The 19,981-nt window shown below is 34.4% G+C and overlaps 1 protein-coding gene across 3 annotated transcripts in view; it reads right to left on the reverse strand.

Moving 5' to 3' along the window:
• Nucleotides 1-19,981, reverse strand: part of MAP4K5 (mitogen-activated protein kinase kinase kinase kinase 5) — a 108,931-nt gene that overhangs the window by 25,521 nt on the left and 63,429 nt on the right. For 2 of the 3 annotated variants that reach the window (XM_073895181.1, XM_073895183.1), the window contains 8 exons: nt 18,074-18,136; nt 16,291-16,372; nt 15,252-15,368; nt 9,271-9,349; nt 3,929-3,987; nt 2,855-2,922; nt 1,537-1,579; nt 701-911 (listed from right to left, as the gene is read on the reverse strand). In XM_073895181.1, coding sequence (XP_073751282.1) covers nt 701-911; nt 1,537-1,579; nt 2,855-2,922; nt 3,929-3,987; nt 9,271-9,349; nt 15,252-15,368; nt 16,291-16,372; nt 18,074-18,136 — 722 coding nt within the window. The remainder of the gene's footprint in view (nt 1-700; nt 912-1,536; nt 1,580-2,854; nt 2,923-3,928; nt 3,988-9,270; nt 9,350-15,251; nt 15,369-16,290; nt 16,373-18,073; nt 18,137-19,981) is intronic. The other variant, XM_073895182.1, reaches the window with a different exon arrangement.

Here is a 19,981-nt window from a genome sequence, read left to right on the forward strand (position 1 = left end):
AGATTCTACAGAGGTAGCACTGCATAGTTAGCAGTGGTCTTAATTCATGAAAACAACACCAAATGTCTTTCCATATTGTGAGAAAAAGAAATGCTATATGAATGCTATGCTGATATTCAAGGCCTTTCATAAGTGGACTTCAACCTACCTTTCTAGTCCTGTCTCCCATTATATATCTTTCGAAAGCTCACACTTCTCTCATACTAGACTCTACTTACAATACAATCCAGATTTTCATGGTTCAGTACATTTGTTTATTCCTTCTTGCTCATCAGGAATGCCTGTCAGCACTGGCTCCCCCTAATGAAGGCTCAACCAAGTCCTTTAATACTCTGCAAGGGCCCACCCCCTCTATTGCCTATCCTTATCTTCCTAAACACTTCTCATCTTTATTACATGTAATTATTGTATGAGACACTTAAACAAGCTGTCTTGTCTAATGTTATGGGTACATGGGTGTACCTTCTGCTATACATCCTGAGCTTCTGGAGGGTAGGAACATCCATTCATCATTCTAAGACCCTGTCATATTTAGTAAGGGATCAGATTAGGATTGAACTGGACTGAATCTATGTATAGCCCATCCATGTGGAATTTTAAAATAACTTCAGAAAGCTTTAAACAGTTATAAGATTGACTGAAGACATTCTTTAAAATATGAAAATGGCTTTCTTTTCAGTTTTCACTTTGATTTATTTACCCAGATCACAGTATCTAGCTGTATGCACTCCAGGACTGCTGATACTGCTAGCCATACCAATAGAGGAAGTCTCAGCTACAGGACCACAACTTGGGCTACTCTGTCTTCTGAGAAACTGGGGAGCTCTGTTCTCTGAATCAGGGCAACGTTTTACAGTTGATGACTTTTCTTCATCTAGGAGGCTGTCTTCAGGGTAGCTGTTGATCCTTGGCTAGTGATAATAAGACACAAAAGTGCTTTAATAAATTTGGATATAAAACAGTAACACTCCATTATCATTATGTATCAAAGACTTGAGGGGAAAGGGGATATGTCTTTTCTTCCTTTCTTCTATATAATTCAATCACTGCGCTAAGTAAGCAAACGAGTTGAAATACTGTCCCAACACAACTAAGAACTTGCCATGTGATTTTTTTTTAATCATCCCTAAGTCAAAACTGATATAATTTTAACTGATAAAATTATATAAACAATTCACAAAGTATTTAATAAGTAGAAACAAGCAAGGACTTAATCAAGTATGACTCCACTGAAATAGCAAATTATAGTAGTAAATGAGGATTATAAATGATGAACTCTTATATCCTCTCCATGCAGTTTTCTCTCAAATGAGTATGACTGATTTTTACCTTTTTCTTATAGCTATCCAAATACTGTATTTCTCATGAAGTCTTTTTTAATATATATTTTACATCTTTGTAATCTCCTCGTAAAGAAAACTATATTTATCTAAATATATTTAAGAGAATTTTGAACAAATTCAATAAAATCATTTTTTAAACTTAATTACTATATTACTTAAAAAAGGATTTATTCAAAAATTTTAAGCAGCTCACCTTAGGAGGTAGGGGAGGTGGTACTGCGCGTTTTGAGGTTGATCTAACACAAAGAGAAACAGGCAATTCAGATGGTGGTAAATGATAACATAAAACAGAGACTCCATTAAATGTGCATTAAAATCTGTTTATATTCAGGGGATATAAAAAACAATTAGATCATGCTGAGGAGTTTTTTTACAATCTATAGAAGACTTAAGACCTCACTGTGTCAAACTGTATTAGTAGGACTATAAAATAGATTTTTATAAAATAAATACAAAGTCTTTTTAACTTTACGGTTTTGCTTTGCATATTTAGTATGTAATAAAAATGAATTAAACAGAGAAGTAAAAAACAGATTCAGAATTATAGAGCTGGAAGCCATTGTGAATCACAGATTCAAGTGGCTGTATCGTCAAACCCTTTAGCTGCCCCAAGTGGGATCCGCAGATCAGTAACATCTGCATCACTTTTACTTTCTGTAAAGGACCAGATAGTAAATATTACAGACTTTAGTCTATACTGTGGTCACAACTACTTAACTCTTTTGTTATAACATGAAAGCAGCCATAGCTTTTTTCATGTTATAAAAGCCATATTAAAAAAAGAAAAGCCATATTAAAAAAAAAAAAAAGCCATAGCTTTTTTCACGTTATAATGTGAAAGCATGGTTGTGTTCCAACAAACATTTATGGACACTGAAATGTTCATATAATTTTCATATGTAACAAAATATCACTTTTCTTTGGATTTTTTTCAACTATTAAAAAAAATCTAAATACGATTCGAGTTTGTGGACTGTACAAAAAATATGCAGTGGATCAGATGTGTCTTATAGGCCATAGTTTGCCAACCCCAGATCTATAAGCTGAATATGGAGGGCCCAGAAATCTGTATTTCCAAAGACCACTCGAAGCACTGCAATGCACAAACAGGCTTGGAACATTTAGGCTGGCCAGCCCTGCAACTTAACTGTTGAGGGAAGACAGGTCTAGAATATGAAGAAACTATACTGCAGAGATGGAATTGGGGCTTTTTGACTCCTCCTATAGTATTTCTTCCCATGACATTATGTAATTCATCCTTCAGTAAATTAACATTACACATACTAAGTTCTGACTTAAAGAAGAAAACTCAAGAAAACTTAATGATTAACACATGATGCCTTTTGGTAATTAAAAAGTCAGAAGCTTTACTCTGATAAAAGGCATAGCACAACTTCTTTAAGAATGAAAATTAAAACTTGTTAGAATAAACCACTCCCTCCCAATACTGTTCTTATGTAATCAAGTAAAAATAAAAAAAAATCAAGTTATTAAGTTAAAAAACAACTTACTTGCCAGTATTTGCACCATCAACAAAAGGATTCCACTGTAACACAAAGTTTGGGTCTGATGACACTCCCTGTGAAGGTGAAAAAATAGTTTAAAATGTTTCCTCATAACAGATATTAATCATCTTATTTGATTCAAGAAAATATTCAGTGTCATGATTGTTAATCATCTTGGCTTTCAGTCAATTTTAAAATCTCCAGCTAGAGTTGCTGTCATTTGACATATTTAGGTCAATGATTCATTATCAGTTGCCTTATACGTAAGAAGTTCCATAAACATACTAAATATAGTTTCAAATGACAAGCCCTCTTTACCATTGCTATTATATTCCAAATAAAACAGAGAAACATAACTCTGAATTATCTGCGTCACTAATCCATTAGTGTGGAAAACTAAACATCATATTATTAAGCTATCGTGAACTTACTGGTGCTATTTTTTCCCAATGGCATGGAAATTGAGAATTATATATCAATATATACAGTAAGAAGAGCATTACTGCCAAATGTTAAGAATGAAGAGATCCATTAACAGAAGACAATTCCTATAAAAATTATACTTTGCCAAAGCTGAAAAATAAAGTAAATATATTAAGATAACATCTAGGCAACTCTAATAATACCTTGCTCTATTACTTATTTCCTTTTAGATAAGGAAAGGTTTAACGAAATAGTAACCTCAAAATAAGCGCAATGGTTAAAATAGAAGCTATATTAATAAATAAATATTAAAACCAGTAAGGTAATGCAAACATAAACTCTAAACCTAAAGAGTTGGTAAGAAAAAAGATCCTGATAGCTTTAAGCTGAACATCAAAATCATATATTTAATAACTTCATGTAAATCCTTCCAAAGACTCAGAAGCGTCAAAATGAATGGTTAAAATGGTCTATTACACATTATACCCTAGTCAAAATGTACCTAACTATAAGCTTTTCAAACTTTAATGTGTGAAATGCAGTATCAAAATTATTGCTTAGAAGAGTATATAACTTTGTTCCTTAGTCAAAGTATACCTAACTATAAGTTTTCTTAAATTTTAATTTGTAAAGTACTTCAAAAGTAATGATTCCTACCATTTCATCCCGAGCTTCTGTTTCTTTTCTCAGAGGAGGTTCGAACTGTAATTTGTCAACTGCAAAATATGTAACAGATATTCACAAACTCTATCTAAAGGGTTAATCTCAAAAATGTAACAAGAAGCGTATGTACTGGGGAGAGGGAAAGGGAGAAGGAAGAAGACAAGATTTTTTACTGCAAGAGTACCCCTTTTTTTATATTTACCAAAAGAAGGTAACAATTTGGTACCTTCCTAACAACTCTGCTTAATTCTCGGTTGGAGTCAGGAAATTAAGCAGCACTTTTTGTGTATGAAAGATTTCAAAAAATTAAAGTATCCACTTGACTAAGAAAAAACACTTTAAGGATTTTCTCTCTGGGCTGCACACTCTGTTCTAAGGCTACAACTTTATGGCAGGGATGAACCTCCCCAAACTACCTGTAATTATCTAAAAAGAACAAACAGTATTTAAATTAAATGTTATAATAGTATTTGGAAATTTAATATATTTTGCTCAATGTGTATTTTACTTGGCCTGCTCAAACTTCTCTTATGTGAAATATTCTAAAACAGAGAAAAGGATGGCTTATTATCTACTTCACAGTTGTTTTGGGGTTTTTTTGTTTTTTTTTTTTAAGTAGGATGGAGCCCAACATGGGGCTTGAACTCATGACCCTGAGTTCAAGACCTGAGCTGAGATCAGTCGGACACTTAACCGACTGAGCCACCCAGGTGCCCCATAAAGTACACAGAAATTTAAGATTATAAAATTTAATGTGACTAAAAAACAAACAAAAAAATTCATATTTGCATCATAAAGATGCAAGATACCCAAATACAATCTTGGCAAAAAAAAAAAAATTAAAAAATCACTTTCAAAAAGGATCCAGTTGTTCTTATCCCTAAAACAAAATTTGTAAAGTAATGAAGTTTTCATATAATTCATTAAACAAAAACATTGTCATAAAAATTTTCAGTAAGATTGAAATACAGTTCATAAAACATTGTATCAACTTTTCAAAAATAACCTAAAATAAAAGCTCTCACTTATTAATGACTTATTTCTTAACATAATTTAAAAAATATCTTAACTCAAAAACCACTACTCTAATTCACTACTTCAATTCATTTGAGACAGAGATGAACTAAAGTTTTTGTCACAACTAGAAATACTGGCAGGCAAGCAGTGTAGAAAAGAAAGAGAAAATATCATTATCTTTAACAATAAGAATTATAGATCAAGCAAATTTCAAGACTTACAAGAAATTCCAAGAAAAAATGAGTTTCATAAACATTTAAGATGTTTTAAAACATAAGAAAAGTACTCCTTAAAAAAATCAAATTCCTTATGACCGTTCTAAAATTATTGCAGCCATAATTTATGGCACAGAAATGCTAGAGCCTCCAATATCATTGTTTTATGTGGTAGATGGGACCTCAACTTGTTTTGTTTTAAAGGAAATACTGACACTACCCTTCGGGTGCATTTTTGGCCTACGAAAATCCAAAGATGGGGAGGTCTTCTATTCCATTATACATACTCTTTTATTTCTGTAAGATGATGTAGGTTCTAGCCATAATGAAGTAACAGGAATTGGACTTATCCTTCTGCTTTAAACATCTACATACATGTAACACCAATGTGTGTACAAATGATATGAAGTAATTATTTTGGGGTAGTGGCTAACAGACCCCACAATGCTGTCATCCTTGAGAGAAGGGAATACACAGTGGTAAGGTCCACATTCACTCTAGCTTTCCACCTGGAGGCACTTTCCAAACTAGGGCACAAGAAAGTAGAATCCGAAGAGAGAGTAACAGTCTTACTGGGTGCAGGAAACAAAGACTGGAGATTGGGGCTGCTTAGGTGGTGGGAATTTGAAGGGCAGAGTGCCAGAAATAAGAAAGCTACACGAAGGAGCTCTAGAAATATGCCAAGGGATCTCTTTGTCTTTGGATGAATACTAAATTGCCCATGAGCAAAAAAAAAAAAAAAAAGCAAAGACTGTACAAAGTGTGTCACCAAAAGCTGACAAGAGTGTTGTGAGCTAAATGTAGATTCTGGTGATCACAGTGCCAGGAAAGATAGCTGAGTTTCTAACCAGAGGAAAGAGCTTGCTGAATACTCTGGTAAAACCTGACATTAGCTTTAAAAGGATCAAGCTGACATACCAGTTTTTTTTTTTTTTTTATGTTACGTTAATCACCATACATCACATCATTAGTTTTTGATGTAGTGTTCCATGATTCATTGTTTGCGTATAACACCCAGTGCTCCATGCAGTACGTGCCCTCCTTAATACCCATTACCAGGCTAACCCACCTCCCCACCCCCTCCCCTCTAGAACCCTCAGTTTGTTTGAGTCCATCATCTCTCACGGTTTGTCTCCCCCTCCGATTTCCCCCCTTCCTTCCTTCTTTAAACACCCTTTAGAATAAAGAGGACAAAACCATACACTCAACGTTGTGCCACAATGTCCAAGATATAATAATTAAAAAATAACCAGGGAGAAGGAGAATAGAAACCATAACCAGTAGAAAAATAGACACAGAACTTCAAATAAAGGGGTTTCCAAACACAGCATTCCAAATTTCCAAGAAAACAGGCCTCTGGGTCAATTTTCACAGTATTGGACCTGAAAGTCACCCTATCATATATATCTCTTTTTTTGTGTTATCATATTTCACTTGAACTCTACTCTTTCCAAAACCCTCTAACTCTTTTCCTTTGTTTAATGAGATGTTCCATAGTTCCTCTAGTGTGTGTTTTCCCTCATTGTACAGAGTCAACAAACCTGACTTTGCTGGACTACAAATTCATCCTTGGTGCTCTTAGACTAGGCCAAGACCATAATAATTACTTACATCTACTAAAAACACATAGGAAGAATGCTTATACTAGTCATAATAGCCAAAAACTGGTAACAAATCAAATGCCCATCAACCAAGGAATGGATAAATTGTGTTAAATCATACAATAAAACATTCTATTACTGTGAAAACAACTATTTCTATACATGACATGAATGACTTTCACAGACATAATGTTGAACAAAAGAAACCAAGCAAAAAGGGTGCAAATTGTAAATCCCATTTATCTGAAGATCCAGATCAAGGTAAAAACCAATCTATGGTGACTAGAGAACAGAACAGTGATTAGCCTGGGCAATGGAAAGGGCAGGGGGATATAGGAAGATAGAAGGGCGCTGACTGTGAAGGAGCACTAGGGAAGGGGCCTTCAGAGATTCTGGTAATGTTCTATATTTTGATCTGAGTGGCAGTTTCATGAGTGTATACATTTTTAAAAGTTCATCATATAGTACACCTAAGCATTTACTATATGTAAGTTACCAGCTCAAATTTAAAAAATGAAACAAAAAACTAAATAAAACTAATTAGGTGTATATAAAATCTATTAAAACAAACACATAAAAACAAAGCTATAAAATGCTCTTGATAGACACAAAAGAAGACCTGAGAAAATGTAAAGATAAATCACCAATAAAATGACCTTCAACTTTACCAATTTTTTTCTGGTACTGAAGCACAAAGAGCTTACACCATGAAGATATTAGTGCCCTGGGCATTCAGGAAAGAATAAGTCTTGAACTTACCTCTGAAAAAGCCTATCTTAGTTAAGAAGACAGACTATCATAAAGAGGTCAACTCTCCCCAAGCTAATACATGAACTTTTATGAAATCTCACTAAAAATACTGAGAATTTTTAACTAGATAAGCTGATTCTTAAGTTTATGTGGAAAAATACAATAGCAAAATATCATTAACAAAGAACAGCAACAAGATATGTATGGGCGGAGGGAGGAGTGAGGAGGGTGGGAGGAGGATTAGTCCTAACAGATTTTAAAAGACATAATAAAGACAAAATAATCAAATTATGCTATCGGCACATGACTAGACATACTAATGCAATGAATTTCTGGAAAGAATCCAAAAATATATATGGCCATTTAGGTACATCATAAAGGTGATATATCAAATCCACTGGTGAAAGTATTAAGTTTTTAATAATTAGCATTCAGACAAATGGGTAGTCACTTAAAAAGAACTGAAGTTGAATCCATACTTCATTCCTCTTACCAAATTAATATCTTGTATCAAAGATTTAAATATTAAAGAAGTGAAACTGTAAAAATAGAAGAAAAATAATAGAATTCTTTTGTAATCTTAAAATCAGGAAGGCTTTGCTAAATATGACACAAAATTCAAAAGCTACAGAAGAAAATATAGGCAAATTAGACTATTAATTGAATACTTATACACCTGCAAAAAATAAAGAAGGCAGCTTTATAATGGAATAGCAACTTTGCTACTTTGCTATATGGTATTTGAAGTCTTGAGAGTTCACCTGGGATTATACAAGAAGATAGCATAAGAAATATCAGCAATCTGAGACTAACAGATAAAATCTCGAATTACCGGTTTAACTAAGAAAAGGCCTGAATAAATCGATGGATATAGGAAGGACATTCTAACTGTCCACTGACCTAGATATTTCCAAAGCTGTATCCAGAAAGCTAGAAATATTTGGGTTCAAGAAAACTCAGATTTCAACAAGATGCTCATCTGCAATAATTCTAATTAGCTTAAATACTTAATATATTATCTTTATTACAGTTTATAATTTATCTTTTACTGTAAACTTTTAAAAAATCTCTTTTGAAACAGTATGCATTTAAGTCCATATACTCACACCTAAAATTTCTTTGCAAATCTGTTCTTCTAAATTAATTTGGCTAAAGTAATAAATATCCTTGATACAAAATATCTGTCAATGATTAATTTATTGAATAAATGTCAATCTCCCCTTTTAAGTATATATTTTAAAGAAGAGTCATCTCTCCTGTTAACTTGACTAAAAAAACTGAAACCAACCCAAATGTCCAACAACAGGAAATTATTCAACTACATACCACCTCAGTGAAAAAGGATGCAACCTTAAACGATTATAAAGGCTACGCTAATGTATCAAAAATGCTTCTATGTTAACTAAATTCAGTCATGGAAAAACATGAAGGCAATTTAGCAAAAATACTATCTGTGGGTTGGTACTGGGGGATGAGATTATGGGCAATGTTAATTTTCTATTTTTTTCCTCTTACAAATTTTCTACAATGAACATACATTACCTTTATAATTAGTGTATAAAAACCATTTAATTAAAAAACAAGAGAATTCCATTATAAACCTGAGAAACAACCTCTATTTTAGAGGTATTCTGATTATGTTAAAGCACATAGCTTCAGTTAGTCTGAAATTTTATTATTCCAAAAAGACCCACAAAAACACCCAGCTCAACCCTCCAAAACCACCAATTAAAAATGTATACCAAACACATACAATTTATTTCTGAAGCTGTCCGTTCAGCTCTGGCATTCCTGTTTGTAGATCTAATGGTATGACGAATGATTGCATGGGGCTGTGAATATAAGCATAATATACACACTTTAAAAAATTTCAGTGATAAAGTTAAAAGGTCAAACTTTTCTTTTTAACTAAACAATCATTTACTAACATGACTACCTAATAGAGCAAATTATAGGATAAACATAATTAAATGAACACTAAGATACTTTAAAAAGTTATTTATTTCATGTTTATACTGTATAAAGTAATGAAAAGATGCAAAGAAAGTCAGACAGAAATCTTATCTTTAAGGAGTCTGTAGTGCAGGCAGTTAAGATGCACAAATCATACGATTAGAAAATGGTCAATGCCGGGCGCCTGGGTGGCTCAGTCGGTTAAGCGACTGCCTTTGGCTCAGGTCATGATCCTGGAGTCCCGGGATCGAGTCCTGCATCGGGCTCCCTGCTCAGCGAGGAGCCTGCTTCTCCCTCTAACTCTCCCTCTTCTCATGTACCCTCTCTCTCAAAATAAATAAATAAATCTTAAAAAAAAAAAAAGAAAATGGTTAATGCCATCCATTAAGACAATTACTATTAATGCCCAGATGACAAAGAAATGACTTCCAGCTGAAGGGGTATAGAAGTTCTTCATGACAGAGCTGTAATCTGATCTGGGCCTGAAGGACAGTAGGCATTGGATGTGCAGCAGTGTGGGAAGCATTCTAGACAGCAGAGAGAATATGAACAAAGTAATGCAAGAAGAAAAAGAAATTGGAGCATTTGGAGGAACTGGAGTTGGTTATTACTTGGCTTCAGTGAAGATTAAGTGAAGAGATGACAAAGCTGGACAGACTGGGGAAGAGCCAGATCATGAAAGGCTCCAAATGTCAGCCGAGGGCTCTCATTTTATTTTCTCAGTCAAGAAATTTTTTGGAGATTTTACAAAAAAGGAGTGGTATTTCAGAGTCAGATTTAAGAGTATTTGGATAAGCGTATGGAGGGGAGAAATACTGGATGCAGGGAGATTAAGTAAGAATACTGTAGTTAATCAAGTGAGAAGCTTGCTACTTTACACCCTTTTGCATAAGCTCCTGATCCTTTGAAACAATGCCTTCAGCTTAACTGCCACCTATCAAATTTCTAATGATTCACTCTCATTCACTGATGAATGACAATGGCTCCTATGTTTTCTCCTCTACTTCAAGACCCACCACCATACCACGGGACTTAACAGCCCATTGTTTGGGACTTGTTTTCTGACCTCATGTCACTCTCCCAGACTTCAATATTGAATACACTCTCAATTCCTAAGATCACTCCCTGGACCTTGCCATCAGCTCTGATACTCAAACTCACGCTATGCTCCCAACTTCTCACCCTTTGAGCTCACTCTCATTTACTCCCATTACACTATTTCATGTTCACATTGGAATCTCAAGTCCATCGACCCACTACCTTCTTACCCTCCATTCTCTTATCTTCACTCTTCTTCCTATCCAGTTTGTATACGGTGGTCTACAATTTCAAGCAATCTCTTGCCAGTATCCTAAATTCCCTTTGCCCCACTGTCCTTCAGTACTCTGGCATGCCAAAATGACAACTTTGGATGAATTAAGCTAACTACCGTTGTGTTTATATTGGGGATACCAATCACTACTGGAGGAAAGTCACCCAGGCAGACCACATTGAAAATTCATCTCATCTGAGGCTTCAAATTTGCCCACAAACACTTGTCTAATCATTTAACCCAACCATTCTCCTCAATTACTATTTCACACCTTCTCTCCATACTCTCCAAACCCACTCATTTTCCCTCAGATTTTCAAGAGATGATCCTGCCATTTACTTCACAGAGAAAACTGGAATCATCAAATAGAAGGTATCTTCTAGCAACAATCTCAAATATCCTCCTCTCTCATGCAAGAGAAGTGTTTCATTACCTAAGATCAAGTGTCTCATAATCTAGATCCCAGCCTCTCCTCCTTTCTCAGAGACTTTGTCTATTCATCTTGTTTCTCTTAAATCTTTATCTCTATCTATTGGATCCCTTTCATAAGCATTTAATCCTATTCAAAATTACTTTCCCCACATAAACAGTTAACTAATTAAATAAATTCCCCACCAACTCATTTTCCTCCATCTACTGTTCATCCTACCTTTCCCTTTCACAACTAAATTGCGTAAATGTATTGCTATACTTATCTTCCAAACCACTCCAATCTAGCTTCACCTTGATAATTTGAGTATTATCCTTTTAAAAAAGTAATCAAGCACCTTCACCTAAATCCAATGATTTAAATTATCTTCTAGGCAATATTCTTTTTTTAAAAAAAAGATTTTATTTGACAGAGACAGACACAGCGAGAGAGGGAATACAAGCGGGGGAGTGGGAGAGGGAGAAGCAGGCTTCCCGCGGAGCAGGGAGCCCGATGCGGGGCTTGATCCCGGGACCATGACCTGAGCTGAAGGCAGACGCTTAACGACTGAGCCACCCAGGTGCCCCTTCTAGGCAATATTCTTGTTAAAAATTACCTCCTTCTTTTAATGGTCTTTATCAATCCTTTGCCATTCCTCTTAGCTACTTGATTCTTTTTTTTTTTAAGATTTATTTATTTATTTTAGAGGGAGGGAGAGTGTGCACAGGCGGGGAGGGGTGGAGGGAGAGAGAGAATGAGAATCTTAAGCGGACTCCACGCTGAGTGCAGAGCCTGACATGGGGCTTGATCGAAACCAAGAGTCAGACACTTAACTGACTGTGCCACCCACGTGCCCCCTAGCTTACTTGATTCTCAAATTTTGGGAGAAATCTCAGGATGCTGTCTTAGGCCCTCCTCTTTTCTCATTCTACATGCTTCCCTTGAGTGATCACATTTATTCCTTAAGGTATTAACTACTTCTATACTTAATGACTTCCAAATTTATATCTGTAGTCCAAACTTTTCTCCCCAAGTTACAACCACATATCTAATTCCTTATGAGACCTCTCCATTTGGAAGTCTTGTGCAACATCAAAATTACTATACATAAAATTGAACTCCTCTTTCTTCCCAAACCTGATTTTACTCTAGTGTTTCTACCTCAGTAAATGAGGCACTTTTATATCCACCCAGGCATTTAAATCAAAATCTAGCAGTGACCTTTATTCATCCCCCACCCTCATGTCTTCATCCAATCCCCAATCTCACAGAGAATTCCTGAATTAGTCCACTATTCTTCATCCTTGCTAAAACACCACCCATGCTACCCTGGATGACCTCAACAGCCTCTAAAAGATTTTAAGGATTGTAACCACCATTCTGAGGTCACAGAGATCTTTAAAAAATGCACATACAATTATGTCACTCCCTTACCTTTAATGTCTTCTGCCACCTTTAGGTAAAGCCTCCATTTTTTTTTAAAAGATTTTATTTATTTGACAGAGAGAGACACAGCGAGAGAGGGAACACAAGCAGGGGGGAGTGGGAGAGGGAGAAGCAGGCTTCCCGCTGAGCAGGGAGCCCGATGCGGGGCTCGATCCTAGGACCCTGGGATCATGACCTGAGTGGAAGGCAAATGCTTAACAACAGAGCCACCCAAGTGCCCCAAAGCCCAAAATTGTTAACATGGTTTGAAATAGCTAGTGTTTAGCTCTGTAACTTCATCCCCCAGCACCCTCTTCCTTGTTTTCTACTCAAACCAGACTAACTTTTCTTTAGTTCAAGTATACAGTCTTCTTTTTTATCACCAGGCTTTCTAACATGCTATTATTCCCTCTGTTCAGAACAATTCTGCCTGCTCTCTTCTTATAATTCCGATTTCTCTTTCAGGTTTTCAACTTACGTATCACTTCTACAGCAACTCCTTTCCTGTCCCTAAAATTTGCCTCCACAGCACACTATATTTCCCATTCCATTAAGTTATCACACTTGTAAATTATTTGTTGGCATTTCTGAGTTTCCTTTGAGCCATACCATAAGTTCTTTGAAGGCAGGGATAGTGTGAATCTCATACACCATAGTGTCCCAACTACCTGGCATAAGGATTTCAAGAACTGAAAAGTACGGTGATATCGTTAAACAGAAATGGAGAACTCAGAAGGTAGAGTGAATCTGGGAAGCCCAGCAAAATAATGTGGGGAATAAAAAAAGAGTCTGGTGGGGCTCCTGGGTGGTTCAGTTGTTAAGCGTCTGCCTTTGGCTCAGGTCATGATCCCACCAGGGTCCTGGGGTTGAGTCCCGCATTGGGCTTCCTGCTCGGCGGGAAGCCTGCTTCTCCCTCTCCCACTCTCCCTGTTTGTGTTCCTGCTCTCGCTCTCTCTCTCTGTCAAATAAATAAATAAAAACTTTAAAATAAAAATAAAAATAAAAAAGAAAATAAAAAAAGAACCTGGTTATTTATATAACCTGTGAAAGACAAACTGGGGAATCAAGTAATATCAATTCCACCTTTAAGCTACAACAATTTTAATAATTTTTTAATTTTTAAGGGATTAAAATCTTAATTATTACAAGTCCACAAATGATAAAGTAAAAAAAAAATCTAAGAATGGTTAGCTTATTCAATATTTTCAATTAAAGTTCATTTAACACTCAACAAAATATTCCCTAGGTACCTAATGACAAGGATAAGACTATGCTATACACTAGGCAATGATTAGTTTTTAAAGATTAATTTTCAAAGATTATTTAATGACTATTTCTATTAAATACATATATAGAAATGGTGTCATATTAATTAAACGACAGGCTTTGGAGTTAGTTTGCCTTGGATCCAAATACTGTTCCACTACTTACTAGTCATATGATCTTGGGCAAATTACTTCTATTCTTTCTCCTTTATTTCCTCATTTATAAAATGAGGATAGTAATAGAATCTGTTGCAAAGGGCTGTTTTGAGTATTAGATGAGTTAACGTGAAAATTACCTGGCCTAATACTTGATACACAATGACTACCCAAAGAGTGTTAGTAGTTATCATGATACTTATATGGTATAATTCAAAACTTAAGAACATAAAGTAGAACATTTCCTTCAATAAATAATAAAGTTTGGTTCTATAGTCTTGCCAGAGTGAAGGTAGAGAAATAAAGGAAATAAAGGCATAAAGAGAAATGAAGAGACAAATTCAGAGAAACACAGAAATAAAAAGAAATCCTAAAAGGAGAGGAAGAAACACTGGTGAAAAAGTACAGCTGTGTTTTATAAAAGCTTAAGTAGGTACCTGACAACGGGAAGGAAGTGCCTCATTTCTGATTTACAAGTTTTGTTGTTAAACAGAATATAATTCAAAAAGATTTTACAATTATTTTCAGAGAAGGAAAACATAGGACTAGTGCTACATGTAATAATATAAAATATAACAGTCTTCAACAAGTATTGGACAGGATAAAATTTCTATGGGAGCCTCAATTTTTAAAAATTATTTGTATTCTGTTAATAACCTGTGTAATAGAGAAACTAAAAAGTGACCAATTGGATTTCTAGAGAGCCTCTTTTGTGCAAAATCTTATGTGCATGTGCTCTAACTTTTTGTTCTCTTGGTCCAAAACAATGTTCCTAAACCTTTTATTTCCTTAGAAATAGATGTCCTTTCTCTTTAGAGAAAGATCAGACTCTCACTACAAAATCTCAGGTATAGGGAGAAGAGAAAGCATTTCTGGATTTCTGGGAGGGGAAAAAGATCTGATTCTAATTTTGGCTATCTTCTAGTAACTTTGGGCAAACCAACTAGGAAAATAAAATGATGTAAGTAGTTTTAATTAGTCTAGTAATCCTCGCTCTTTCCAGAAAAAGTGTCAACCAGTTACGTTACATATGTTATACCGCAAATTTTTTTTTAAAGTATCAACTGATAATTATATGCAGGATAAGTTTAGTTTACATTGCTAATTAATCTTTGTGGCTAAATCTGTTATAACTAAAAGAGTAAACTAGAAAACAAACTCTCAGACCATATTAAACATTTATTTTCAAATATTAGACTGCAAACACTCTTTACCTCAAAGTCATCGTCATCTCCCTCAGTGTAATGTGCATGGTTGTCTGGATTATTCACTTTGTCCAACAGCTCAACTGCTAGGGCCCTAGAGAGACCTGGCTGCCCTACAAACGTATGCTAAGTCAAAACAAAACAAAGTTTCATGAGTATGCTTTTACATCAGTGGTTTATAGAAAATGTTATTTGTACTTTTTCATTCAGTTAACTATCAGAGACAAGCATATGGGAGCCTACTAATACAAATAAATTAGAGAATGTATTAGTAAAAATATTAATCAGAGAATCCATAATTATATATTATCAAACTAAAGCACCCTTGTAGAGTAAGTTATAACATGAATAATTTTTCTAAGTTATCTGATCTACATTAGGTGTAAAATTACAATGTTGGCTATAACAACTAGACATTCAATACTCATGTCACTATAGTGATATATGCAAATGAAAACTGAGGTACAGTCCATATCACAGTAAGAAAAAAGCATTTGTATTCCAAATTTGCATACATTTAATTCAGTAACATTATATAAATGTACAAAGATACATAATTCAATTTTGACATTTAAATAGTTTCCTTAGACTGTTGTAATCATTGACTTTCTAATATAAAAGTATTCTACAAATACATATACACACAGAGCATTCTATAAATTTACATAAGAAACCAAGAAAGATGATAGCAACATTTTCAAGCGTTTTCTCTAAGGCAGGGGTTGGCAAACTAAAGCCGATGGGCAAAATCTGGGGCACTGCCTCTTTCTGTAAATCAAGTGTTGAGTATTAAAGCCATACCCATTAGAGTATACTGTCTATGGTTGCTTTCCTGCTTCAGTAGCAAAATTTAGTAGCTGCAAAAGAGACTGTGTTGCCCCAAAGCCTGAAACATTTACTATCTAAGCTCTTCACAGAAAGTTTGCTGACCCCTGCAGTAAGAGATCACTAAATTTTTATATTAAAAATCCTAAATACTTTTGTTCAAGTGATAGGCCTACTTACTGCATGACTACAGAAAATTCCCCTATAATTTAAATTGACTTACAGTCAGAAGTCTTTCAGCGGTTGGTCTTTTTTTGGGGTTTTTGGTTAGTGCTATTTTGACAAAATTATGGAATGTTGATGACCTTCAAATAAAAAGAGACATGTACAAAAATATTTCACTAATATTAGTTTTTTGGTGTTACTAAATAAAACTAATTTACAAGCACTTAGGAAGTCTGAAACACATGATTTTTCTCTGAGGCCTCTTAGCTCCATATAAGCCAAAACACAAAACCCAAAGCATAGTATATTCCTTGAAAACAGGTGTCAGTTTCATCTGTAAGTAAGATGACATTAGTTGACAAAACAGTAACATATAACCTCTAAAAAATACACTAAAAACTAGAAATGGGCAGCTGCGTCATTTGTAGGATTTATAATCTTGTGTTCTAGGTGCCACTTGGGAATCAAAATGGCCTTTTCTTGTTGCTTAAATTTATATAATATATGTTTTCCTATACCAGAAGAATGGCACGGAGGTATGGTAGGTAATGTAAAAGATTATCTAAACCTTTATAGGATCACTGAATTTCTTAGGAATAAGGGCAACCACATAGCAGTTCTCTTGCAGAGAAATCAAATCACTGCATTATATTTGGTGACTTGTGGTGGGGATAACAGAGTCAGAGTACCCTGAGACTGGCACAGGTACTCCCAACGGCGCCAACTGCTCTGGAATCTGACTGTGAATTTAGCCATAACAGCTAGTAGTCATTCATTCCTGAATGAATATCCCGTCACTTCTGCCATAGAGTCCTCCAGTTCCAGTTGCTTAGGAGCTTAGGGTAACAAGGATTAGGAAGAAACCCATATCACCACAAAAGAATAGAGCCACAGTAGGATATAAACTCCTTTATTTCCAGTGTGATTTTCCCTTCACTCCTGGCATCATCCCCAGAATGGCCTGGCTCCTAAGTAACACTTTGCACAGACAGGCCAGTAAAACATAAAACAGTAGTTCAGAACCTGTTTTGGGGATAGGCTTCTTAAAATCTGAAACAAGATATGGACTGTCTCCCTACAAGAATGAATATATACACAGAATTTGGGGAGCCCACGGGTCTCCCCCCATAAGAGATCCATTAAATCTAGATGAAGAATTCCTGAATTTAAGAACTTGGAAACTTTTATTTGCATGGTTTCTTTTATTAAATGTATGGGAAAACATTACCAGAAAAATAATTCTCAATTTTTATCATCCAATTAAAGATGTCCTAATGGACTTTAAGAAGAGGCAAACTGCTTTACTCAGTAAGAGAAAGAAAAGATTAGGATGAAAATAAATATAACCTTTTTGAATATTAGGTAAGGGAGGCAGAAAAAATCAACAATGATAAAGTGTCATGGTACTTGGGAAACCTTTTCATATTACCTTCCATAAAAGTCAACATGTCATTAACAGAAGTAATAGAATCCAAGGCAAAGATATGAATCTCCAAAATTTTAATCTACTCATTTCCAATGGTTTCCTGACCACATCTCTTACCCAAGCTTCTAAAAAACTAAGAAAATGATCAGAGTTTTACCAGAGCAGATTATAAAAATCTTTTGGATTGACATGGGCTTGTTCCTATTCCTCGTTACTCTAAGTTCCTAAGGAACTGGAATTGTCAAGAAAATAACCCATATCCTTGCCATAGCTCTGCAAGTAAATTAGATATATAATTTCAGGTAAACCGTTTAATAGCTCTGGGCTTCAGTTTCATCATCTCTAAGGTAAGGGAACTGAACCTGTCTCCTTTTCATCGGTAAAATTCTATAAATCTATGTAATCTTTAACTTACCATTTTGTTTTGTCCTTTAGTTTTGGAGGCTGAAAATTACTTTTTGACATTAAGAAGAGGGCCCTGGAATAAAAATTTCAGTTAAAGAGCAATACTGAAATACTTTTATTACTTCATCTAATAATCAGAATGAATATTCTGTAATGCATTTATACAAATTAATATGTAGGCACTGACAAAAACCGGTATGGAGTATGGAAATTAAATTTTTAAAAAGATTTTATTTTTAAAAGTTCACCAATAATGTGGTTTTTAAAATAAATAAATTAATTAATTAATTAATTAATGTAATCTCTACACCCAACATGGGGCTTGAATTTGCAACCCTGAGATTAAAAGTTGCATCCTCTACCAACTGACCCAGCTAGGCACCCCCGGAAATTAAATTTTTTATATTTTAGATACTTTATAGAAAACTTCTCCTAGCTATAGAGAGGATATTTAAATTTCAAACTAGCTCTTATTCACAGGGTAAAGCTACCAAATGTTAGAGAAGGGTTTTATTACAATACTGTTAACATATATAGCTAGCATTGTATCTTAGACACAAGTATATATAGTAATTATGTATCATTCTATAATATAGACATGATATGTTACTCTAACATCAGGTTGTATGCTTAATGGAAGATTTGTCTCTATAATTATTTTGGGTATATAGGCAAATTATATCTACTTCCTAGTCTTTTCCCCTCTTTTGGACAATAATTTTCCACATTTTGTCATTATGAATGATGTAGAAGTCAACCTGCTAAGAGGACTTTCTCTATGAATTCACCTTTGACTCATTTTCTAGGGCTGTGGGGGCAGAAGGATGGAAGATTTAAGAAGGAAGTTCTAAAATACTCTATTTCAGTATTTCCTACAAAACCCTTTACAGGTTTCTAAGCAAACTCCGTGGTCTTTTTTTTAAATACCAAAGATATTTTATCTTTTTAAAAATGAAATTCCGATATAAAGTTTATATTCCTACTACCCTGAGACATTATTTCAAATCTTCCGCTCTTCTTTAGTCTTTATATAACCAATTATTATATTAGGTAATATTATATTGTTTTTTCACTAATAATCAATTTTCCATGTTGCTTTGGTTTATACATATGTAACAGCTGCCCTTAACTGCTAAAAAAATTTGCTTAACAATTCACCAACTAAAAGAAAAAAAAATTAAAAAAAAAAAACACACAACTTAGCAGCTATTGCACATTTAGATTTTTTTCCATTGTTAACATGCAATGGGTAATTCTTAGCTTTTCCTTTTCTTGGATTATCTCCTAAGTGTAATTTTCCAAGTAGTAGAATCAATGAAACATTTGTACTGCCCATAACAAGCAACATCAAATTATTTTCCTGAAGGTCTCTACTTTTACTGGCATTCCAGCTAAAAGTAGGTATCTTTTAACTTGTGCATCTTTGGTTACTTAGGAGGTCAAATAGTTTTCCAAGTTTCTTTGTATGTGGTACTTACTCATAAACAATCTATCTTTTGCCTATACAGTCTCTAAATTAATTCTTTATGTAATATACACTAATCCGCTATCATGTTAGGACACTTTCCCCACTCTGTTTTCTTTCCAACTTTCTACTATTTAACAGTTCAAATTTTAGCTCAATTTATATTTTCCTTCAAATTATTAAAAATCTTTTCAAAGATTTTTTTTTCTGACAGACAATATGCCCTAAAACGTAAATAATAATTACGCTAAGCATAGCTACCTCTTCACCATCCCTTGACAAAAGAAAAAGAAACAAAACCAAAAAAGAATAGAAAAAAAAATCTCATCTACATCCTTTATCATTTGCTTATAATTCTCCTTAGAACAGAAAAAGAAACAAGTTTAGCTGATGAAAGAATGAATGTAAAGACTTAAAAAAACTTTTTAAATGATAACTGCTACGTGCTAGTAT

Source organism: Callorhinus ursinus, unplaced genomic scaffold (assembly GCF_003265705.2).
Source record: "Callorhinus ursinus isolate GAN/ISIS: 27379988/994484 unplaced genomic scaffold, GSC_fseal_2.0 scaffold8, whole genome shotgun sequence".
NCBI lineage: Eukaryota > Metazoa > Chordata > Mammalia > Carnivora > Otariidae > Callorhinus > Callorhinus ursinus.